General features: G+C 46.1%; 1 protein-coding gene across 2 annotated transcripts in view; it reads left to right on the forward strand.

Moving 5' to 3' along the window:
• GRIN1 (glutamate ionotropic receptor NMDA type subunit 1) overlaps positions 1-16,021 on the forward strand; it is an 81,760-nt gene extending 65,739 nt beyond the window's left edge. Inside the window, exons 16-20 of one of the 2 annotated variants that reach the window (XM_061604047.1) lie at positions 822-983; positions 1,733-1,842; positions 3,737-3,882; positions 6,894-7,004; positions 15,328-16,021. In XM_061604047.1, the coding sequence (XP_061460031.1) occupies positions 822-983; positions 1,733-1,842; positions 3,737-3,882; positions 6,894-7,004; positions 15,328-15,396 (598 nt within the window). In that variant the 3' untranslated portion in view covers positions 15,397-16,021. The remainder of the gene's footprint in view (positions 1-821; positions 984-1,732; positions 1,843-3,736; positions 3,883-6,893; positions 7,005-15,327) is intronic. The other variant, XM_061604045.1, reaches the window with a different exon arrangement.
• The last annotated feature ends 9,089 nt before the right edge of the window (positions 16,022-25,110 follow it).

Genomic DNA, 25,110 nt, shown 5'->3' on the forward strand with positions numbered 1-25,110 from the left:
ATGGAAAGGGTGCAGTTAGAATATCAGAGAAGAGGACAGATTCTCAACTTCAACTGTTGAGGTGGAGGCACTTCCAGACAAACTCCTCCCTCCCTGGCATGTGCCTCCCAGCTGAGATACTTGGAGAAAAAGCAGAGCTGTTTTGAACTGTCCATCACTTGTAGCCATGAAGTCAAGGCAGCAAGGCAAGCTGTGTTTTGCTGAAGGCAAGAGGTTTGAGGGGATTTCAAAAGGCAATGATCACACCAGTGGAAAAGATTTAAAGCTTTATTTGAGAGCAGCTGGTGTTGTACAACAGGCAATGCACTAAAAAGGATACCAGCAGCGACTGAGCAGTTTATCTTACGTTTTCCTTTCGGTAGCTGGGAGCCCCAGATAAGCCTCAATAGAGAGATCCCAGGTGGCCGATAGGTACACAGCACCTCACCAGTCTAGGTCTGTGTTGAAGCTCAAGGACACTGACCAACAGGATTGAGAAAGACAGAATTGTGAGACCCAAATTAAAAACATCCCAATAGGTATAGCTAATTACAGTCAGAGGTCCGTGGGCTGTTTTGGGTATAAATAAGGCTCCCTAAATCCTGTTCAGGAAGCTTCAACACAGATCTAGACCAGCGAGGTGCTGTATACAACAGCTATCAGCAAGTGGCAGTGCTTTCTACCAGCCACCTGTATTGGTGGCACCTGAACAATAAGCAAATAGATCTCCCTTCTGATGAGACAGTTCTGCTCCTTTGTTGGTATCATGTCAAAATGTTTCATTTTGACCTCGCTTGGAACATTTACGTTTATTGCTTGTGCCTCCTCTCTTCCCACCCCAGCAAGCTCCATGCATTCATCTGGGACTCAGCTGTACTGGAATTCGAGGCTTCGCAGAAGTGTGACCTGGTGACCACAGGGGAACTCTTCTTTCGCTCCGGCTTTGGCATCGGGATGCGCAAGGACAGTCCCTGGAAACAGAATGTCTCCCTGGCCATCCTTAAGTCCGTACCACCTCCCAGCAGGACCAAATGCCCCAAACATTGCATGTCTTTAGGAAGGGAAAGAAAGAAAGGCAGCTATGTCCCTTTTAGTTTCTGGGCTTAGAGGAAGAAAGGAGGACCCAACCAATAGTTTCTGCAACCACTCTCAAAGCACTAGGATTTGGGGATCACTCAAGCCAATTAGCAGGAATTTAGGAGAGTAATTCACAGACTTAGGCTAGTGTGCTATAGAAAGGACTACTGACATGCTATGAGACATGAGCTGAAATCATTAATGTCTCCTGTGAGACCAAAGTGGGGCCCCCCCGCCAGTGTCTCTGGACACCTGAGTGCTCTCAACTTAGCCTCCTTCCAGTCAGCCCTCCCAAGTCGCTTGGTATGGGGTGGGAATAATTCAGTCACTCCCACTGCAAAAATGCAGAAGAATTATCAGCTCTCAAGGGAGGCTCCCAGTTACATCTCTGCATAAACGGCCACCCCCATCAGGAGGCACATTTGGATCTGTAACTTACACAGAGACATGGGTCACTTGGACAGCTGGTAGTCCAGCTTATTCATAAACCTTTCAGATGCAAGAGTGAGGTGTGCTTCAAATTTGTGTTCCTTGAATATTAAGGAGTTTCCAAATCTTAAGGAACATGAGAGGCATTCAGCCACAAATAAATATACACCCACTCCACCCCCAGATCCTGCCTCTTCTGGGAAATCAGCCTTGGCAGTGACTCCTCTGTGCTCTCTTCTGCCTCCAGCCTCCATGAGAACGGCTTCATGGAAGAGCTTGACAAGACATGGGTGAGGTATCAAGAGTGTGATTCCCGTAGCAATGCCCCGGCAACGCTCACCTTTGAGAACATGGCAGGTTTGTTCCCTCCCACGTGACCTCTGACCTTCCCTTGACATACGGGATGCCAGGATGGCTTTCCCACCCCACACCCTTTCCAACCCTAGATTGGGGGGAATCCATCGTTCTAAAGGCTTGGTCTACCCATTACTGGGAGGGGGCAGGGCCAGCGTCAGGTATGACTGGGCCCTTGGGCACCAGCCTGCCTTGGGCCAGCGGCGCCATAGCCCAACACCCCCCATAATAAGCCTGCCCGCACGCCCCACTTACCTCTTGTGTGTGTGCATGCCTGCCATCAATCAAGATGGCGTCAGGGGCATCAGCCCCTTAGGGAAACCCCCACCACCATCTTGGGTGATGGCAGGCATGTCTCACAGTGTGCAGGGCATTCACACTGACAGGAGAGGTAGGTGGGCCATGTGTGCAGGCTATTGAAGCCCGTGCTATCTGTATTGGGGGTGTGTGAACTTCCTCTCTGTGACCCACAGCAGTGTTGAGTTGCAGGACCTGATGCAGCAGTGGATCACAGAAAGGAAGCGCCACCCTCCCACCCTAAGGAGGTGTCCTTCAGGACATCCTCTGGCGCCGGCCACCCTCTGGCGCCGGCCACCCTCTGGCGCCGGCCACCCTCTGGCGCCGGCCACCCTCTGGCGCCAGCCACCCTCTGGCGCTGGCCCTGGGAGGGGGGGACATGGCATAGGCGTGCCCAGGCATCTCCCTGTAATGCAGGGCTGGCCGCTGCTCATGGGAGAGGGAGTCCAGCAACTCCTGGAGGGCCACAGATTATGGTTGCCAGCCCTGCTGCCATGGGTCATTTGGGTCTGAGTGCCAAACTAGCACATCACAATTGTGGTGTTCTGGTCTATGACCGTAATAAATATATTTGATTTGATTTGATCACAATTGTGGGACTTCTGTGATTAAAACTCCCAGTGTAATTTCCTTCTTCAAAAAGCAGCTGCATGGGGAGGGGGACGGATTTGGATCAGGGTCACAGCATGGGGAAACAGGTGTACCACTCTCCCCCTGCCCATATTGTCGTCCTGTTGTAGTCTTGTATGGTCCCCACCCCACTCCACCACGTGGCTAACAGCAGCTTTGGGGGAGGGGTTAAGCAAAGGATTGTTTGTTTATTTATATATCTATCAAAATTTATATACTGCTTGATTGTAGAAAACCTCTAAGCAACTTACAAAAAACATTAAAGTTACCAATAAAAACAGTCAAAAACAGGTAATTAAAAACATATTAAAACAGCAAGAGACTAAAAATATTAAAACACATCAACCATTGTGTGTCCGGATAGGCTTGCCTGAACAAAAAAGTTTTAAGTGCACCAAAGTCCTGATCCAAAAGCAACCTTATTCCCTTCCCACAGCTGATTTTTGAAGAAGGAAATTGCACCAGCAATTCCAATTGTAATCTGTAGCTTCTCCCTGGCGTTAGTTTTCTATATGCCAAGAGTCAGTGCAGGTCATTCCATCGTACATGGCTACTTCTTCCAGCAAACAATACTATTGATAAAGGTGGGAGAGGGAGGGGCACTTCATTCAAGTGCACCACTAAGGGAGAGTCCAATGGTTTCCCCAGCCTTTTTTCTCTTAAAAAATATGGCAAAAATGCTCCAGGAATTGGGGGGAGGGAGGGAATACCATAGGCCCATAGGACACCTGCCAGTGCTGACCTTGCTTAAGCGGAACCATTCTGAAATTTGTGGAGGGCAATTTTTCAGAGTTTGCCCTAAGAGGTGGGTAGGGGTGACAACATATACGCTGAATGCCACGAAGGCACTTTCAAACGGCACTTAAAACTTTCCCTCTGTCTTCAGCTTTACAGAACCAAAGTGCAGGTAGAGGGGAAGGGATTCAGGGCTCTGTCCTCTCCTTTCTGTTAACTGTCCTGCTTCTTTCAGGTGTGTTCATGCTGGTGGCTGGAGGTATTGTGGCCGGGATATTTTTAATATTCATAGAAATAGCATACAAAAGGCATAAAGACGCCCGGAGGAAGCAGATGCAACTGGCGTTTGCGGCTGTTAATGTGTGGCGGAAAAACCTGCAGGTAGGACAGACCGTTTTTAGAGCAAAACCTCCAAAACAGGTGCGGTTTTTTTGTTTTTTGTTTTTCCCATTACTTCACCCAACCAGTGACTACCGTGCTATGTGGGAATAGCACAGGGCCAGATTCCAGCAGCCCTCTCTGTAACCCCCTGCCCCCCGCAGGCGTGCCACTGACAGGCAAGTGGGTGCTCCACTTGGCGTTTGCTGCACGTGAATCCCAGCCATCCCCCTGCTCTGCTTTCCTGGGAGATGAGTGAGTTGTGTGCCATTCAGGTCACGGTCCCTGGCAGGAAGTGGCCTCGCCCAGCAGGCGTCACCCTCCCTTGGCCATCTCCAACCCATGCTCCTGGCCAACTGCTGCTCTTCCAGATGTGGTGCTCTCTCTCTCTCTCTCTCTCTCTCTCTCTTTTGTTGTAGCCCCATTCAAAGTTTTGGCTCGTCCTCCAAAAAGCCACTGCGAAGGCCATAGGCTGCTCTGCCTTGCTCGTCCTGTTCTGCTTCTGACTATGTGCAAGTGGCCACTAGCCCTGCAAATCCCCCAGGGGAAGCCCTTCTGCCGTTTAGGGGAGGAATGCACAGCGGGGAGGCAGAGGGCTGGACCTGGGCGGTTGCTCTATTAAGTGCCAGGCTTTTGGCACCGCCTGCTGCTGGCAGAAAGTACTGCAAGGGCTTGAGATGAAATGAGTGGCAGGCAGGCTGGCTTCCTTCCTCCTGTGTTCCACCACGTACAGAGTCCAGACAGAGGTCCTGGAGGTGGTCACTGCTGCGTGTAATTGATCCCATTTCCCCTGACCATCCTTTGGCATTCCAAGGAGCCAGGGCTAATATCAGGCCAGCACAGCTCATGCCATTTAGTGGCCTGTCCAGAGCTTAAATTTAAGCCAGAGATTGCCAGAACTCAGTTGCCCACAAGTCTGTTTTCAGTACCAAGTCTCAGCCTGAAACCTGTCAAATTCTAAACACAAATATGGAGGATCATCTGAGCATGTGCAGAGTGCCTTCCTTTCTTTTCTGAGTAACTGTGGCCCCGCACCACATCTGGTGGTGATCCCAAGCCCGTGGGTGGAAGGAAGTTCAAGGCAGGTCTAAGCCCTGGTTCATCTTCTAAATAACAATAATAACTACCAGGCTCTGTCAGATAGATCCTCCCTGAAAGCTTTGCCTGTAAGCAGAAACCAAGCAATGTACAAACGATGGCCTTTCCCATGCAGCCAGCCAGGAATTGCAAAGATAAGTGGACTAGGGCAGAGACTTTCCTAAGATATATTTTTTTAAAATCTGCAAGAGCCCTGTGCCATTGAAGCAGGCTGGGGCCTCTGATGCAGAGGCAGGAGGAGAAAGACAAGCTGTTAGGCAAGCCAAAAGCTGTTCACCAAATGTGTCCGTCCCCCTCACTCTCCCCCTTCTCCCTCTCCACCAAGGCAGCAGTACCGAGGGGTTAAATCCACAGGGAACCAGAGCACATTAGTCACTGCCATTTTTCACTTGCCAACTTTCTAGAAAAAATCCTGCCCTGGGTCATTGGGGCGGGGGGGAAGAATCCTTGGGGCTGCCGGCCAAGCATGCCACCCCGTGGGTTATAAATAAACAGAGAAATATGCTAAAGAGATCCGTTTGACAATGTAAGACTTTTTCACAGGAGGATTCCTCAGACCACTAGTATCTGGTACATTGCTAGAAGGTAGGCAAGTGGAAAGATTTCTTTGTTCAAGAAAAAAAACAAAAAAACAAAAATATCTATAACGGGTGATTTTTCTTTCCGTTTCTTTCCTTTCTTTTTGATTTTGTTTCCTGGGGAAATCACAGTTTTGCCATGGCTATTTCCAGCAATGCCATGGGAAGCCACACACACACAAAAACCATCCCATCCCATCCCATCCTCTTGCTGGCTTTTCTTTTTCTGTGCATGCATGCAAAAAAAAGAGAGAAAAACTGAAAAGGAGGAAGAAATGTATCCCCCGGGCATGTTCCATGCACCAGTGGGATACATTTTTGGTCACCCCCACCGTGGGCTGGTAGCGCCAGACCTGGTTGCACTCTGTCCACTCACAAAGGGATGGGGGAATGGAAAGACTGTGATTGGCTGGGTCCCCCCCCTTCCTTCCTTCCTTCCTTCCTTCCTTCCTTCCTTCCTTCCTTCCTTCCTTCCCTCCCCTTTCCCACAACAAAACAAGAACTGACCAGGTCTGACTGCCGACCTCCCAGCAGCTTTTTGCTTTTCTTCTTTTATTTTCTAGTTCAGTTTGCTTTACTTCTTGCCATTCCTAACAACATCCAAAGCCTTAATGCTTTGCTTCTTCCCTTTCTTTTCCTCGTTTAAGAAACTTTTTTTCCAATTTTTGTTTGTTTGCTTCACTTTGAAAAGCAGCTCCAGCTTCGCGCGCCAAGCATCATTGAAATTTTTGGAGTACCTTTTTTTTAACATACAATGACCTTCTCTTTCAATGCAGTCCTCTCTCTCTCTTGTGGCCGTAGGATTCACCTTCAGAAAAGGCCCCGAGCATTTTTATTTAGTGGTAGGTGAAAGTGTCTCACCTCTCTCTCTAGTCAGACCAGCTGTGGCAGGAAGGGGTAGGGAGCAACTCGCCCGCTTAGGGACCAAGAGGCCAGCGGCAGCTTTGGCCAGGGCTCTTCTTATGGGAAAGCCAACTTCGCTCCCAGGGCTTCTGAACCCAGCAGAACCGCAGCTGCTTGCCCTCCCCTTGCCCCCCCTGCCCCCCCACCCCCACCCTCAAGGGGTTCGCTTCCTCCAGATTTCAAAACCATTCCACTATTATAGATATAGTATCGGCCCTTGCTTAACACCAGAACATCATTTCAGGGCCGTGTGTGCTTTTGGGACTGACAGACATCAGGACATGTTAGTCATTGTCTTGACCACAATTTAGGAAGGAAAGGAAAGGAAAACACAAGACAAAACCAAGGATCATGACGTGGGGCTGTGTTCATCTAGATGTAGAGGTCCAAGCCTCCCACTGGAGATCTAATCACTTATATACATATTCATTTTAGGATAGAAAAAGTGGTAGAGCAGAACCAGACCCTAAAAAGAAAGCCACTTTTAGGTCCATCACCTCTACCCTGGCCTCAAGCTTCAAGAGACGTAGGTCATCCAAAGACACGGTAAGAGGAAGAAAAACAATTATGCCCTCTCTCTCTCTCTCTCTCTCTCTCTCTCTCTCTCCCTCTCCTCCCTCTCCCTCTCTCTCTCTCTTGCACTCTTTCTCTGCCATCCCATCAACTACCACTCACCCATCCTGAAGCTGCCAGTGTAATCTACCATAGCCTCATGTCCGTCAAGAGTCGGTCGGTCAGTCGGTCAGTCAGTCAGTCAGTCAGTCATCCCTGTGTCCCTCAACAAGTTTTCAAAGCCTGGGAGGGCAAGGAGAGGCCTTGATTGCTGTGTAGTGTCTTGTGCGGAGTTTGGAGATAACTGCAGTGAGTTTCTTGTTCTTGGTTTGTTCTTGTTTTTTAAACTGGATTCTTTTGTTCTATTTGGAAATGTGCTTTACATTTTCCTCACCTTACTGGTGCCAACCTTTTAAAAAAAAAACCATGTGGCTTATTTCCCCCCTCTCTGAGTGTTCCTGTACCTGTTTGTCATTGTATGCTCAAGCGGTCACTGACACCCTCCTGCGCCCACACTCCCCCCCCAATTCTGCCCCAGTTTAATTTGGGCAATGTCTCACCTCACTCTGGGCCATATGTTTATCATGTTCTTTACCTGTGATTTTTGTCTGTGGCTTTAAAAACAACAAGAAGAAGAAGAAGAGACAGGTTGAGGAATCCTCCAGAATTCTGTGTGAAAGTGAGGACTGCCTCTGCTTCCTGTGTTCTCAAGCAGAGCACTGTGCAGAGAGAGACAGTGACAAACTGAAGAGTGGAGGAGCTCTGGAAAGCAAAAGTTGTTGTTCCTTTAAAAAAACCAAAACAAAGCCAAGCCAGTAAAAAGAAAGAAAGGCAACCCAATTTGAAACAAAAGTGCCATTCTGTTTTGGCGCAAAACGTCTCCTGCAAGATGAGAGGCGTCGTCGAAATGCTTGCTTGCTATATGCTTCTTGCTTTCAAACATCCCCTTTGCAGGAGGGAAGGGAGGTTGCACGCACAACTCGATCAAGGTCGGGGTGCCTCCCCATTTGCATGAACTCCCACTTGGATGCCACCTTACTGCACGATGAAATGTTTGGAAAGCAGGAAACACAATTTCTATTTTGCGCTATGCAGCACAAGGAATTGGCTCCCAAAATTGCATCCTGCTGTGAGCTTTTAAAAATATATATTTTTAATCTTACACTTTTAATTTTCTTTTACCAGGGCAGGGGAGGTGTTTTTGTGTTTTTTTGTTGTTGTTGTGGCCCTGGATCAGGTTTGATCGGGAAGAATTTGAAGAAAGTGCACGAGGGATGCAGCAAGGAGGATGAAAAAGCACGTGCTCTCTTCCTAGGTGTAAGGACAGAGACCAGCAGTGGAACATGGAAATAGAAAATGAGACTTCTAAGTATATGGACAGAGTGCATTTCACTCATAAAGTAACCACAACCAGCCTGCTCAGATCTGGAATGAGAGAAAAAGGTTTCCTATTCACAATGTCTGATTTCCAAGCAGCCACTCATTTTAGAAATTTACTGCTGGTGCGGGGAAAGGGAGATTTCACCTCCAGAGAGACCAGAAACTCAAAACCTGAAGCCTTATCCTGCCCCCTGTGCACTTTCTGGTTTGGCAGAGCTTTTTCAATCCAGGCCATTCTTGCTGTGGTTATGTCCACACCGTATGTTTAAAGCACATGGTTTCCCACAAAGAATCCTGGCCACAGTAGTTTAGCCTTCACAGAACTGCAATTCCCAGGCCTTTAACAAACTGCATTGTTCCCAGGGTTCTTTGGGGAAGGCATGTGCTTGAAATGTATGGTGTGGATGTGACCGGTCTGTGCCTTGGGGTGGGGAAAGGCAAGCTGTCCCACGTACCTCCCTCTTGCCTTGACGGTCCAGGAGCATGCCCTGGCGGAACTGAGCAGTTTGGTGCCGATTTAGGAGCCTGGCCTCCTCCTGGCCACCCTTCATGGTGAAGACAGCTTCCTTCCTCTGAAAATGGCCAGGTATCTTGCATTCCTGGTTAGAAACAAGTTTCTGAGACAAAAAGCCACTGTGTTAACAGAGTGGTGGGCTAATTACTTGGCCCTCACCCTACAAAGGCAGCTTGCCAGAACTTTCTGTTACTTAACACAGACATCATTTCTCCATGCCTCTTTTGGCAATTGGGGAGCCAGTCAATATGCCTAGATTTGGTCCCAGCAAATCGCAGGCATCTCAGTTGCTAACCCTTATTCTACATAAGTTTGTCTTCCATTTGGCAAATTTATCAGAAGTTGCAAGACTCCAATTGTTTGCTGTGCCCCCCACTCCAAACCAGATCAGCATTCATGTTCTCAAGGCCCAGATATCACATGGCCTGGATTATGCCCATTCCTTTGGAATGAATGGATCTAATTGCCAAATCTGGGGCTGACAACCTATCCCCCCACTCCTGCCAGTCAAATTAGCTCAAGACCCTGATTTCTGTTATACCTGTGCTTAAGGCATGGCTTACCTCGCCTTCTTGGGTGGCTACCTGAAACCATTTGCTCTGCAGGGAAATAGGCGCAGGGCTGTCCACTTGTGGCACACACTGTAGCCTGAATGCCAAAAGCCTGGGCCATAGTGCAGGGCATTGTGGGAAACATGGTTTGGCCAGATGACCACAGACGTCTTCCAGCTGCAAGTTTCTAAGGACACATTTCCACAACAGGCTTACATATTTGACTACTGTGGCTTCCCCCAGAGGATCATGGGAAATGGCAGTTCTGGCAGACGGCCCCATTCTTGCCTATACATAGAACTATATTTCCCAGGATTCCCTGGGAAATTACTACTGCATCCTGTTCAGTCTGTAATATAGGCATGTCCAAAGCCTTGAGGAAATCTGGATGGGTTCCCTCCTCCTTTCAAGGTCTCTGGGCAATGCCTAATGCTCCTGGGGTAAGATTTTCCCCCTTTCTCCATCCGCCACCCTCACCAATGCCGCTAGGAAGAGTGGCAATGAGCATATGGCCTTTTGCCTTGGAAGCAGGGCTGCTAGCCCTGAGGAGGGATGAGCCATGCAATTCAGAGACCACTCCCCCTGTCAACAACTGAGCTTTGGAACCAATATTTCAGCAGGCATTGCTCAGGCCGGTCCTAGCAGACCTGACTTATGATTAGGGCTACGAACTTGCTTTAAACAACAAAACAAAGATTCTCAGGAAGCTGAGATCCACACCCACTGGCACTTTTTATGTGCTGCTAAATGCTAACAAGGCATGTATGAGCAGCACACAGCAGGCCATCTTTGTTGAGGGGCTGTACAGCTTCTGCTTCTGAAACATGAGCTAATTGTAGCTCCATTTTGTGATCCTGTTCCAATTTTTTGAAAGACATTAAGTTCTGCAAAGTCAGAACCCTAACCTCTAGAATGTGGCACTGATGTACTCGCTCCTCTTTCACAGAACAAGAACTTTGCGTTATTTTAGTCAGCTATCAAAATAAGCACCACTCCATGGTGATGTGGGCAGCCGCCGCCACCACAGTTTTTAAATATCTGTTTCCAAACAGACGAAGCCTTCCTCCCCATTTTAAAAGTCACAAATTCACACATTGTTGCCAAGCAACTTGACCCACAATTTAGATAATTGTTCAGTGCTAGCAACATAAGAGGATACAACAAAGAACAAAGAGCCGTGTGAAGGGCACAGCTGCACACCACCACCAATGGCCTGGCCAGGAGGAGCAGTGGCTTGGGTGCTGCTGTGCCTAGTAGCCGGAGCTCCCTTGCCCAGGGGTTAAGCGCTGCAAGCTTACAATAAGTGGGAGAAATTCCAGTGGGAGAAATGTAAGCCAGCAGCAACAAGCCTGAGCCCACCTGCATGGAAGCCAAATGTCACGTATGAAGCAGGCCCTTCAAAGAAGTCCATGAGGATGGACTTACTGCTTCCCTGTGATTTATCACAGCATCTATTAATTTCTGATAAATCACAGAGAAGTGTTTTATGTGTTTGTAAAGTTACAGGGAGGGAGGGTTGTTTGAAAGATAAAACCCCCTATAATTACTCAGTTTTCATCCCACTTTTCTACACCAGTGATATTTTGCTTTACACATTTAAAAACCCTGTTCATCATCAATCATTAAAACAGATTAAAGAAAAAGAGAGAAAAACATATCCCCCAAATAGCAGACCCCTAAACATTAAAAGCCTATGGTCACCCAGCAAGCTGCATGACTGAGTGGGGATTTGAACCCAGGTCCTAGCTGAGGGGGCTCTCAATCTCTGACTCTGGATCTACTCTGAGTAGGACTTGGCATTGGATACAACCCTTTCATTTCAGGTGCCAAAAATCCAAATCAATTCTTTTTTTGATATTTTAAAACTTAAAAAGCTCCAGATATGTAAGCTTCCATCTCTTTCCTCACCACAATGGTAGAGTTTGAAAATGAGCCCTTCTTAAAAAAAAAAAGTATAATTTTCTGGTCTCCATCAGAAGAAGTAATACAGTGGCTAAGTGTGAGCCAGCAGTTCTGGATTCAGGTTTTACCTCAACCAGGAATTCACTCAGGTGGCCTTAGGGAAATCGGGTTCCATTACAGCCTAGAGACAATAACAGCCTACCTCATCACTGTGCATTATAACAATAACTGCATGGATGTATGTGAAATGTTTTGAGCACTCAGGGAGAGTATTATCCTGTCAGAAACTAGCATTAAATATTCCTCACAGAAATTTCCCCTCAGACCTGACTATTAAAATTCTCTAAAGAATAAAGCCCTCAAAATGAATCCTGCGAAGAAGACTAATGCAGGCGAGAGCCATCTCTTGCCAGCACCTTGTCGCCTCAGGAACGAGGGATTGTGATGATTCTGGCAGGCATTACTATGGAAGGCATTTGTCATTCATCATTCAATATCATTTTCTGCTCTTCATAACTAAATTTTTCTGGTCAGAAACAGGAACTGCAGCCTTCCTAATCAGTGGGGACTGGCTCTTAAAAAATTGTTTTCTGAGGGGATAGTCAAAGTCGGCCATTAATACAGTGCATCCATTTTTCTTTTACTTTTTTTCTCTTTTTTGCCTCAGAAATTGAGACTGAATACATATATAGAATACCCAGAGAGCTGCAATAAAGAGGGGGAACAAAGCAAGGGGAAGCCATCTTTGCTGAGATTCTTCTGTGGGGTTTTTTTAAGGTCATTTGTCATTAAGTATCAGGCCGGTACTCTTTCATAACTAGAATTTCTCTATCATAAGGAAGGCACCAAATATCCCCATGACTTTCCCCATTAACTGGATCATAAAATAGCTAGCCTCCCTTAGTAACTTTAACAAAAAATTGGAAACTGTTTCCACATCAGGTTTATGGATTTGTTTTCAGGGGGAAAACCTTAGCCCTTCACAGAACTTCTGCATGTACCGCGTATGCTTCAAATATTTAAAAGAAATATTGGCACAGTCATTGTACATAATGGAGGAGGGCAGTGCTTTGAAGCGTGCAGGCCAGATATTAGTCAGCTGCCAGTAGGCAGCTTTGCCATCCTAGCAGACCGGACGCCAGAAACAGGTTTACTGAACTGCAGCCCTGCCTGGCTTTTTAGTCAGTTTGTTGAATCATGTTGTGTACCTGTGCTCAAAGATGCCCATTTCTCTGTCAATCTAGGAATCACATATCAAACAGACCAAACTTTAGAACAGTCTACTTTTCACAGTGAAATCATTTGTTAGGCACTGTTTCAAACCAAAAACACAGAGAGAGAGAATTAGGCAAATAAACCAAGGGGATCCTGTGCATGAACCGTGCAGAGTGTAATGCTGTAACTCAGGAAGGATCCACTGATGAAACTGAACCGTAGTAGGCTGAGGGCTGAGAAAGGGAAAATATATTTTTGCACAACACAAACTTCACTTGGATTATTCACTGCTGTGAGCCCTAGAGATGACCACTAGCTTGGGCGGCTTCTTACAAAGGATCAGACAAACTCAGGGAGTTTATGCCTCCTAATGGCTATTAGCCTCGTTAGCTAAGCAGAGTCCATGTTGGGAGACAGTCTCCTTCCAAGTGCCAGGCCCTGGGGACAAACAACAGGGGATGATCGTCCTCTTCATGGCCTGCTGATGAATTTCTAGAGGGTTTTGCTGGCCACTTTCCAAACAGGATGCTAGACTAGATAGATCTTTACTCTGATCCAGCAAGGCAATTATTGCGTCCTTATGAGGTGCACAGTCAGCGCAGCAGTACAGACCACCAGACAGTTGCACGTGTGGCAGGAAAGGAGGTTCTGTGCTTAAGCAGTAGGCATAGTTGAGTGTGTGGCTCTGCCATCTTTGGACCACGAAAGGTTAGGCAGGCCCACCGTGGTTTGTTTTAAAGGCCAGTCCTCCTGACTGAATGAAATGGACTTGCTTGTGTGCAGCATGTGGGAAAGGAACATTTGTCAAGGTTTGCTCAGTGTTCGTTCTCCAGGGCAAAACACTGCAGGTTTGTTGGGTGGGCAGGATGGCATTCTTTGGGCACCGTGAGGAGGGTAGATGCTCTTTTGCCTTTAACTCTGGAACTGCAGCCGATGCCTCTGTAATAGACAATCCCTTTGATGCGCCTGCTCCCTACAGACAGCCCCACGATGTCACCACGCCCAGAATCCGTGAGCTGCAGATAGCCCTGTAGAGAATCCCCGGCTTCAGGAGCTGCTCAGCACAGGGTGGGCTCTTGTCCTGAATGTTCATTCACTTTTGTCCTGTATCCATGATGGGGGTTTGTAATGTTCAGCGTGTACGAGGGCTGATGCAGGGACAGGCAAAACAGGGGAAGGAAAGAAGGGCAGCCCCACAAGACTGGGGCCCCCCAGACTGGGTGCCCAGTTGAGTTTGGCTCAAGGGAGGGGGAGAGAGCCTGGTGTAAGAGTTTCCTTTGGATGTCCAAATGCATTCAGTGACTCAGCCCGAACCAGACAGAGTTTGGCCTATTCCTCCAAGACTGTCACTGGCCACTGGTTTCGGTGGCCAGCCACCACTAGAGCATCCTGGGAAGGGGTTGGCTTTGCAGGGCAGGGTGGAAAAGGGGCCACCAGGTGCTGCCATATCACCCTCCCTGTCCTCCGGGGAATCCCTGAGAGATGATGCACTTCTCTGCTGTCACAGCAGGGAGACTGGGAAGGTGCAAGCCAAGGGCAAACAGGCCCGACCCACCAAGGATACCGTCCAGGCCCAGGAACAACCTTAATCTCTGCCACGTGGCGAGGAAAACAAACCACAATGCTAAATTAAGGGAGGGCTTGGGCAGGCTCCCATGGGCCTCCAGCTGGTCATGCTCTTTGCATGAGGGATCTCGGACATGCTGGTCTTTGGCAGCTACAAGGCTTGGCAAAGACCAGCAAGGCTAGAGAACCCCTCAGCCCTTGCCCAGCTGAGCTTGGAAATACTGCAAGAGCAGCATTACTCGATCCCCAGATCTGAATGAGCCTTTAATGGCCACAGGGCATCTAACCCAACACTCAACAATCTTCTGTATTATTGTCGCAAACCATCACTATGGGGCAGAGTGAAGGTTGTTAACAACTTTGTTTTAAAGTAACAGGTTTGGAATTTAAAAAATATACATATTTATATATTTATACTACTTGGGTTTCAAGTGCATAGGTGAAGAAGCTGGGGTGGGTGGAGTGTCGCTCCCGAAAGGGAGTTCATCAACCAAGAGTGAGAGAGAAGGACAATGACAAAACCTGGGTTTTTTCCCAGGACACAACATTTGGGACAAAATGATTGGCCTTTCCCAAGGGGCTAGCACCAACCCTCCTCCAGCAGAGACAGCAGGGACTCAGACACAGGCCTTGTCTCTTAACACGTGACATATGTTGGCATTTTCACCTTAACAACTGTCTTTCCAATTTATCACAAACCAGAGTCACACATTTCTTTACTCATCTGCCACTAAAGCCAAATTCGAGGTCTCTGGAAACTGATGTGGGGGGAGGGAAGGCAAAGTGCCACAAATTCCAAGAGTAAGGATGGGATGGGGTGGTGGGGAGAGACCTTCCATGTTTAGCCCCAGCCAGGCCTCCCACCAATATGCGACCCCATGGGGCAGCCTAAATCAATTTCCTAGGGCATGGTTGCTTGGGGGGGTCCGTCCTGGAACAGAGACAAGCACATCCAAGTGCATGTTCTGCAAAACGTGCTCTCACCAGAGATGAGCGGCAGAGATTCCTGGCTCTGGTGGTTGGACTCGTCTCGGTGGAAGCTTTGATTGCCTCTAAGATCTGCGGCCATTGCATCATCCCTGAGCGATCTCCCACCGGGGCATCATGTGTTTCGACTGAGTCAGCGGGTGGCAAGGCCCAGCCCTGCCTAACATCTTGCCCTTTTTGTCTGTCTGTTTGTCTCTTGCAGCAGTATCATCCCACAGACATCACTGGGCAGCTCAACCTCTCTGACCCCTCTGTCAGCACTGTCGTGTGACAACTGGGTGCCATCCCATCCATCTGCAAGCTCAAAAGAGACAGACCAATGGAGACTCTGATGGGGCCTTCCTGGAGACACCGAAGGGAAGCCTTTGCCATCCATCCAATGTCTGCATTGCTTTCTTCCCCACCCCTACCCCCCCAGCCATTATAGATCTCCCTCTTTGCCTGGGGCCTGGGGATGAACTACGGCGGCCCTTTTCCCAGGGCTGCTGGCCTCCATTCTTTCTCTTTGAGACATAACAGACACAGAGAAGGTGGTGGCCCTACCGACCACACCAAGGGTGGACTGAACATTTACAGAAACAGAGTTCCTTGGCAGCGGGGAGAGAATCTCTTTATCAACCATGCATGCACGGAGCCTCCTACACCCACCTTATCTCAACATTTTTTCACATAATGTTAAAGGACAGTGGTGCTTCTGGATCATTATACATAGCGGTTCCTGTGAAACAATTGCCCATTGCCCAGAGAGAAAGCTCTGATGATGCAACGCATGTTCTTGCTGGCAGCAGCTGGGATGATCCTGCCCATGTACATATACACAGTGCCAACAGCATTGTCCTTTCCGGGGGGGTGCATGGTGTCTGCTCCCCTTCATGTTGTCCGTTTTGGGGCTCATTCATGAGAGGGGCCTTTGACTATCTTGCTGCTCCTTGCTTCACCAGTTTAGTAAGGAAGTATATTCAGTGGAATAGGAAAAGTTACTGAAGTGAAGGTGGATGGAGACGAGGTTCTCTCCACAACTCCACCTGAAGATTCATCCAGGGTTAGTCCTGCTGTCTAGCATATGTTTGCAAAAATGCAGCAGTGTACCACACCACAAAGTGTGTGTGTGTGAGTGTGTGAGCAGATCTATCTTAGAAAGGTTGGCTTGTCCACACTTACGGCAGCCAAGTTCTTTATCAATTGGTTTGCTTGAGTTCCTCTCCGTCTCAAGGGCCAAGATCAGGGTGGATTCCAGGATTTCCGATTTCCCTCTTACAACAGTCCTTGAAAGGCCAGTTATTTATGTATGTAATTGTAAATACAAAAACAATGACTTGCAGTATACAAGGCAACCAAGTGAGCTTTTATAGCAAAGCAGATCTTTGAACTTGCCCTCTTTGAGGCATTCCTACCCAACACCTTGGTTCGTTGTGTGTGCCACAGCCTTTTGTTTCTCTCTGCCAAATAATTCTGCTAGCTCAGGTTGAAAGCCAAAAAGACAAAACAGTCCTGTGCTGCTGTGACACTCTTTGTTCTCAAACAGCAAGAGCAGAGGAGGAGCCCTTGGAGCAGGCCAGGCTATCATTCATCTAGCCTAGGACTGTTTTCTCTGCAGCTTCCCTGCCACCTTCTCAAGCAGATTGGAGGGGTCCCTTCCCATTACCTGTCACTTGACTCTCTTCCCTTTTTTAAAAAAATTGGGGATGTCAGGGACTGAGCCTCAGACTTTCTACCACCAGGCCCTGCTGCCCCACAGCACCACCTAGTTTTGGCTGCTTTTAGAAGTGTCAAAGCCACAAAACTGTTTTTCTAGGGTTGCTAGTTTGGAACATAGTTGGCAGATGAGGCAGAGCAGGATGGGGCATCATGAATTTCTTACCTTTAACACCTTTTAATTATTCTATTTTAATCATAGTCAAGTCGTAAAAAGATGAGCGCTACACACACACCCAATTCATTTATTTTATATAAACATTTCTGTTCCACCCACCGACCCACCCTAGTGTCCAGGCACCACTACTCCAAGTGGTCATAAGAATTTCAAATCACTATCCATTAGAAATATATTATCTGCATTATGGGATTATAATACTTGCCTACCTTCTAGGTTTGTTGTGAGAATGGCTGAGATGGTATTTATGTAGCACCCTTCAAATGTGAATTATGGATTGAAGATTCTAATCCGTTTTTGTGATTGTGAGTACAGAGCCAGAGATTAATAGTTAACCCAGATTAATGTACAATGAATTATCTGTTATGTTTAAGAGGCCAGATAGAAAGAATGTGATCCTATTTATTGATACCATTTCTATATCGCTTTATATTTTAAAAAAATCTCAAAAGAGGCTTATAAGCAACAAAATAAAACAGAATACACCAGTGTGTTAGGCCTGGTTCAAAGCCCCACACAGCCATGAAAGCCCACTCGGGTCCCTGGGTTAATTCTTCTCTCTCATTCTCTAGTCCCTTTTCTTTTTTTTTAAATGGCAATAAAAACCTGGCAGATCTTATATGCACCCACAGGCAGACTCAGACGGCAATATTCTGCAGTGGGTGATGCTTCCAAACAGTTGGCAAAAGTAGTCCTATGTGGAGCACATTACAACCTTCAAGTAACACCATGAAATGATTTCCCCTGCTTTTCAGAGTGTCATCCACATATTTTTTCCCTTTCAACTGGTGATGCATTGTGGAGCTGCAATGCTAACCTGGGATGCATATGCAAGAGCATTGAATATGGATTAGGCATCCCTGTATGCAAAAACATACACACAGGAAACCTGTTTTTTTCTAAATGCTAAAAACAGCAGTGGCTTATCACACCTTTTGATCCATCCTGATATCAAGGCTCTAATTAGGGGTGTGTGGTTTGTGTAATAGCTGTTCTTAATGAGTTAGACTGCAATCCTATGCATGCCTACTGCCAGGCAAATATGTATAGGATTGTCCAGCCCTAATCAGGATTTTTTAAAATAAAGTGTGTGATCCTGAATATGCGCCCAGAACTGCACTGAGATCTTCTGTAAATAGACGTATGTGCGTGTATGGAATTTTTAACTGGACATCAGCATCCAATTATTATGAATAATTATCATGTGTATTTACCATTGTGCTGTGGGTTTCTGTAACAGCTCAGGGGTATTCTTCAATGAATTTCATATAGCAGTTGACATGCGTGTGTTTTGTGTTATGTGTCTGTGAGTATGTGAATGTCCATTAGATTAAAGGTGATGCGAAAAATACAGGCAACATCCCATTACTTGTGGATACTTCTCACTACACTACAAAAGCCTGGAAATTTTGACCTGTGGATTCTGTGCACATGTAAGATTTCCCATAATGATTCCATCGTCTTGTAAAAAGAAAGAAATATAGTATACCAAATTCAACTTCCTGAAAAACTCAGCTCCTCCCCTTCTTTTTTCTCAGTATTATAGCTGCAAAAAGGGTCTGCAAGTGTGTGGACATTATTCTGCGCTGGCCGAAGGGACCCAGCTGCCTCCTTGCCCTTGCCCATAATTAGCAGAATAACTGATGCAAAATGAGAGAAATAAACGTGCTTAAGTTGTACCATTGTATATAGGTTGCAGAATTTTAGTTACCATACATATATTTTAGAATACCAGTGGTTGGCTGGTCACCTCTCACTAGCCAGCTGTACAGTGATGACTGGTTGGCTCTTGTGTCAATCACACGGTCACCCCTCTTGCCCAGAGCATTGTTTTGACTTATTTGTCTGAGATCCAGCTCAGGTCTGTCTACATTGACTGGAAATGGATCCCCAGGGTTTCAGGGAGAGTCCTTTCCCAGCTCTGCCTGGGACCTTCTGCAATAATGTGTTATTCAGTCAAAATGACTGTGCTTAAGATGTGCTCATAAATGCATGATGACACCCAATGACCATAACAAATAAGGACCTGGGGGTGCCTACCCCAAGATATGCTTTCTGCCAGCAATCGTGCACCCACGCATACAGGAGAACATAAGAAGAGCCTGCTGGATCAGGCCAGTGGCCCATCTAGTCCAGCATCCTGTTTTCACAGTGGCCAACCAGGTGCCTGGGGGAAGCCCGCAAGCAGGACCCGAGTGCAAGAACACTCTCCCCTCCTGAGGCTTCCGGCAACTGGTTTTCAGAAGCATGCTGCCTCTGACTAGGGTGGCAGAGCACAGCCATCACAGCTAGTAGCCATTGATAGCCCTGTCCTCCATGAATTTGTCTAATCTTCTTTTAAAGCCATCCAAGCTGGTGGCCATTACTGCATCTTGTGGGAGCAAATTCCATTGTTTAACTATGCGCTGAGTAAAGAAGTCCTTCCTTTTGTCTGTCCTGAATCTTCCAACATTCAGCTTCTTTGAATGCCCATGAGTTCTAGTATTATGAGGGAGAAGAACTTTTCTCTATCCACTTTCTCAATGCCATGCATAATTTTATACACTTCTATCATGTCTCCTCTGACCCGCCTTTTCTCTAAACTAAAAAGCCCCAAATGCTGCAACCTTTCCTCGTAAGGGAGTCGCTCCATCCCCTTGATCATTCTGGTTGCCCTCTTCTGAACCTTTTCCAACTCTAGAATATCCTTTTTGAGATGAGGCGACCAGAACTGTACACAGTATTCCAAATGCGGCCGCACCATAGATTTATACAATGGCATTATGATATCGGCTGTTTTATTTTCAATTCCTTTCCTAATTATCGCTAGCATGGAATTTGCCTTTTTCACAGCTGCTGCACACTGGGTCAACATTTTCATCGTGCTGTCCACTACAACTCCGAGGTCTCTCTCCTGGTCGGTCACCGCCAGTTCAGACCCCATGAGCGTATATGTGAAATTCAGATTTTTTGCTCCATTATGTAAAATTATGTAAAATTGCATAATTTTACACTTGTTTATATTGAATTGCATTTGCCATTTTTCCGCCCATTCACTCAGTTTAGAGAGGTCTTTTTGGAGCTCTTCACAATCCCTTTTTGTTTTAACAACCCTGAACAATTTAGTGTCGTCAGCAAACTTGGCCACTTCACTGCTCACTCCTAATTCTAGGTCATTAATGAACAAGTTGAAAAGTACAGGTCCCAATACCGATCCTTGAGGGACTCCACTTTCTACAGCCCTCCATTGGGAAAACTGTCCATTTATTCCTACTCTCTGCTTTCTTCTTCTTAACCAATTCCTTATCCACAAGAGGACCTCTCCTCTTATTCCATGACTGCTAAGCTTCCTCAGAAGTCTTTGGTGAGGTACCTTGTCAAACGTTTTTTGAAAGTCTAAGTACACTATGTCCACTGGATCACCTCTGTCTATATGCTTGTTGACACTCTCAAAGAATTCTAATAGGTTACTGAGACAGGACTTTCCCTTGCAGAAGCCATGCTTAGTTAATCTAGCTTTAATAATACTTTCTACCAGTTTTCCAGGGACAGAAGTTAAGCTAACTGGCCTGTAATTTCCGGGAACCCCCCTGGATCCCTTTTTGAAGATTGGCGTTACATTTGCCACTTTCCAGTCCTCAGGCACAGAGGAGGACCCGAGGGACAAGTTACATATTTTAGTTAGCAGATCAGCAATTTCACATTTGAGTTCTTTGAGAACTCTCGGGTGGATGCCATCCGGGCCCGGTGATTTGTCAGTTTTTGTATTGCTTATTAAGCCTAGAACTTCCTCTCTCATTACCACTATTTGTCTCAGTTCCTCAGAATCCCTTCCTGCAAATGTTAGTTCAGGTTCAGGGATCTGCCCTATATCTTCCACTGTGAAGACAGATGCAAAGAATTCATTTAGCTTCTCTGCAATCTCCTTATCGTTCTTTAGTACACCTTTGACTCCCTTATCATCCAAGGGTCCAATCACCTCCCTAGATGGTCTCCTGCTTTGAATGTATTTATAGAATTTTTTGTTGTTGGTTTTTATGTTCTTAGCAATGTGCTCCTCAAATTCTTTTTTAGCATCCCTTATTGTCTTCTTGCATTTCTTTTGCCAGAGTTTGTGTTCTTTTTTATTTTCTTCATTCGGACAAGACTTCCATTTTCTGAAGGAAGACTTTTTGCCTCTAAGAGCTTCCTTGACTTTGCTCGTTAACCATGCTGGCATCTTCTTGGCCCTGGCGGTACCTTTTCTGATCTGCGGTATGCACTCCAGTTGAGCTTCTAATATAGTGTTTTTAAACAACTTCCAAGCATTTTCGAGTGATGTGACCCTCTGGACTTTATTTTTCAGCTTTCTTTTTACCAGTCCCCTCATTTTTGTGAAGTTTCCTCTTTTGAAGTCAAATGTGACCATGTTGGATTTTCTTGGCAATTGGCCATTTACATGTATGTTTAATTTAATAGCACTATGGTCACTGCTCCCAATCAGTTCAGCAAGTACATCTCGCACCAGGTCCCGGTCCCCACTGAGGATTAAGTCCAGGGTTGCCGTCCCTCTGGCCGGTTCCATGACCAACTGGTCTAGGGAATAGTCATTTAGAATATCTAGAAATTTTGCTTCTTTGTCATGACTGGAACACATATGCAGCCAGTCTATGTCTGGGTAGTTGAAGTCACCCATTACTACCACATTTCCTAGTTTGGATGCTTCCTCAATTTCATATCTCATCTCCAGGTCTCCCTGAGCATTTTGTTCAGGGGGACGATAGATCGTTCCCAGTATTAAATCCCTCCTGGGGCACGGTATCACCACCCACAACGATTCTGTGGAGGAGTCTGCCTCTTTTGGGGTTTCGAGCTTGCTGGATTCAATGCCTTCTTTCACGTATAGAGCGACTCCGCCACCAATACGTCCTTCCCTGTCCTTCCGATATAGTTTATATCCAGGGATAACCGTATCCCACTGGTTTTCTCCATTCCACCAGGTCTCAGTTATGCTCACTATATCAATGCTCTTCTCTAAGACCAAGCACTCCAGTTCTCCCATCTTGGTTCGGAGGCTCCTCTATGAGATGGCATTGGATCCTGGCTAGCCCAGAGCTTCTTGTGGGCGTATGGCACAGTCAAGGACATCTATGTACACCAACAACAGCCAAAACGTGCAGAAAAAAATAAGTAACTAATGCTGCCCACACCACAATATACTTTGGGTCGCCACAAATCACACACCCATGTGTTAGGGTGACTTGCTCACCTCAATTCCCGGGTGGAAGTGCGAGCTGAGGAAAACCTGTCTGACTGCTAGGCTTTCGGCCAGGTACCATAGTAAAGACACACACACACATACAGCCTCTTGATCAAGAGTGGCCCCAGTCTTAACACAGGCACACAGCCTGGCAAGAATGAGAACCCCGTTTATTTTCAGCAGAGTCAATATATAGGGTTCAAGAGAGAAAAGGGCAATAAACAAAATGTAACATAACATTATTGACAACGTCAGAGACAAAGAACAGACCCCTGCTACATTTCATTTGCTACGCATCAGATGTCAGGGTGTCCTTCCTTTGGATTCGGACTCATGAGCAATGTGTTCTTAAGATAAGGTCCTGTGAGAGGGAATGTTTTGACACTTTGGGAGTCATAAAACAAGAGAACATATACACAGGAAAATGCATGTAGCCTGAAAAGGTCAAATCTCAGTAACTCTATGTGATCCTATTACTACTTTTTAAAGGGAATATACGAAGAGAATTCAGAAAGCAGTGCAAGCCTCTGATTATTTACAAGGCTGATAATAAAGTACAAGACAGTTAAGAAAATAAAACAATCGAAGACAGCAGAGTGCTTATCTTCTCAAAACATTGTTGTGGACTGAAAGGCATCTTCAGGGCTAAGTTCCCAGAGGCGAGGAAACGAAAGCTAGAGCAGTTGTGCTCCCCCTCCCTCAGTGTTTCATCGTGCTTTGCAAGGTTGGTTCACAAAGCCTGACAAGTGCCTCCAAACCCATTGTGGGCCCAAAGGGTTTTTTTCTTCCAAACACATGCATATGGGACATCAGCTTCTACAAGATGACATTTGATCTTCCTGTGGGCACATGGCACAGTCAAGGGGGCCTATTACTTATTTTTCTTCTCTCCCATAAGTGTAGATGTATGATTTGTGCTGGCCCACCCCCAGTTCCATATTTTTTATGGTCTTTTAATGTCATTGTGCATTTATGAGCATTTCTCAAGCATGATAATTCTGGCTGAGTAACTTTATTGTGCTTGAAGGGGGGAGTCCTACTCCATGATATGGGGTATCCCAACATTTATTTTGAGGTTCCAGGAGATATAAACTTCAGAGTCCAGGGATACATGAACTTCCCTACTTTTTTAGTGCTTCAAACTTCTGAGCAAATAAGGAACTGGGAACTAGTAACCAACTTTAGCCTCATGTATGTCTTTCAGTAGAGAGAAAAAAGCAGGAACAAGAAGAGGCTGCAGAAAAAATGCACCAGCTCTTGTCTAAATGGCCACATTCACTATTATCTATCTGTGGAGCAACTGTTAGCCTGCCTAGTAACTCTTTGACTGTTGCTAATGAATGATACTTTGCATAGCTTGGCTCAGCACACACAAAAAGAAATATGTGTACATCCCCATGAGATGTGGTGGTGACAAGTGACCTTTGTCTGCATCCCACAGGAGATGTGTGGCATACAAGTACAAAAGCTCCTGTTTACAAGTGGATTGTTATTATTAGTGCTTGTTTCTTGGCTTTCCTCTTAAGATCGACTTAAAATAAGAAAAAGCTGGGGTTTGAGTGCATTTTCAACTGTGACTCTGGAGATAACTGTTTGTGGAGTCAAAACTGATTTGTAGACACTTTTTGATGAAAGCCCTTCTCTACTGGTGGCTTGTCTTAATGGCCTTTGCGTAACATTTACTACCTCAGTCTCCATACTTAACCAGCAAGGTGCTGCCTCCTATTCGTAGTGTCATAATCATTCTAATCTTTTTAGCTTTTTAATCTTGTATACTAATCCTTTTATTTTCTTATATTTTGTTTAATTGTATTCTGTTTTTTTTCTTTATGTCATATATGTTTTGTGATTTTATTATTACGATGTATGTATTTTATCTTATGCTGTTTACCGCCCTGAGAGCTACTTGCTATGGGCGGTATATAAATGCAACTAAATAAATAAAATAAATAAATAAACTGGTTGCCAACTGATGATGTAGCTCACCAAACACAAGTAGGGGAGCCTGCCAAGCCCTCCTCTCTAATCTCAGCTTTCATGTCTGACTCATCTCTAGTCATATCGGACTTGTTACAATATGAAATCTCTGCTTCTCCAAGGATAGTTCCTAACATTGGCGTCCACAGTGGAACTTTATTTAGTGGCTACTCCACTTATTCCTCATTCTGATTAGACCAGAGTAGTGCACTCCCAAACATATTTGAATTTGGTCTTGAAGTTTGGCCTTTCTCATTCATTCTGGTAGCCGATGTTCCCTTTTGTCTTTGTCTGTTCATGCTTTTCTGCCAGTTAAGTACCGACAGGGCATGTGTGCAGAGAACTCTGCACGTGCCTTGGGGACCCTCCACCCTGCCCCACCCCACCCAGGCAGTGTGCAAAAGCACACAGTCACGCCATTGTAAATCTGCTTGTGCAGTTGTCTGGTTTTGTGCAAATCTGAGGAATCAAAAGAAAAATATCTATATAAGTTTATGCCCCTCTGTTCAGGAGCGTATCAGAAATAGTTTCCAATCTGGCCAGAAAAGATATAAAAGCATGGAGGAAGTAGTAGAGGGCATGGAAAGAAAGGGGAATAGCAGAAAATGATGGCTGATCCACCTAGTAGTGTCGTGGCAAATTCAGAAGTGCGGGGTCCCTTTGTGACAGTCAACACCACACCCCCTTCACAGCCATGCTCCATTTTCCACTTTCCTTCATCTCCCTTGCTCTCCCTGTCATCACTCCACTACAACAGACGTCCCTAGGAGTCAATCAACATGAAAGGGGAGGCTGAGTGTTAGTGACTGCGAAGAGTCTTCTCAGGGGCTGACTCACCTCCTTTCACTCTGATTGGGTTCAATCAGCACAAAAGGACAATGATTCTTCTCAGTGGCTATCACATTCCCTTTTCATGC

The sequence above is a fragment of the Rhineura floridana genome, chromosome 20 (assembly GCF_030035675.1).
Source record: "Rhineura floridana isolate rRhiFlo1 chromosome 20, rRhiFlo1.hap2, whole genome shotgun sequence".
Taxonomy (NCBI): Eukaryota; Metazoa; Chordata; class Lepidosauria; order Squamata; family Rhineuridae; genus Rhineura; species Rhineura floridana.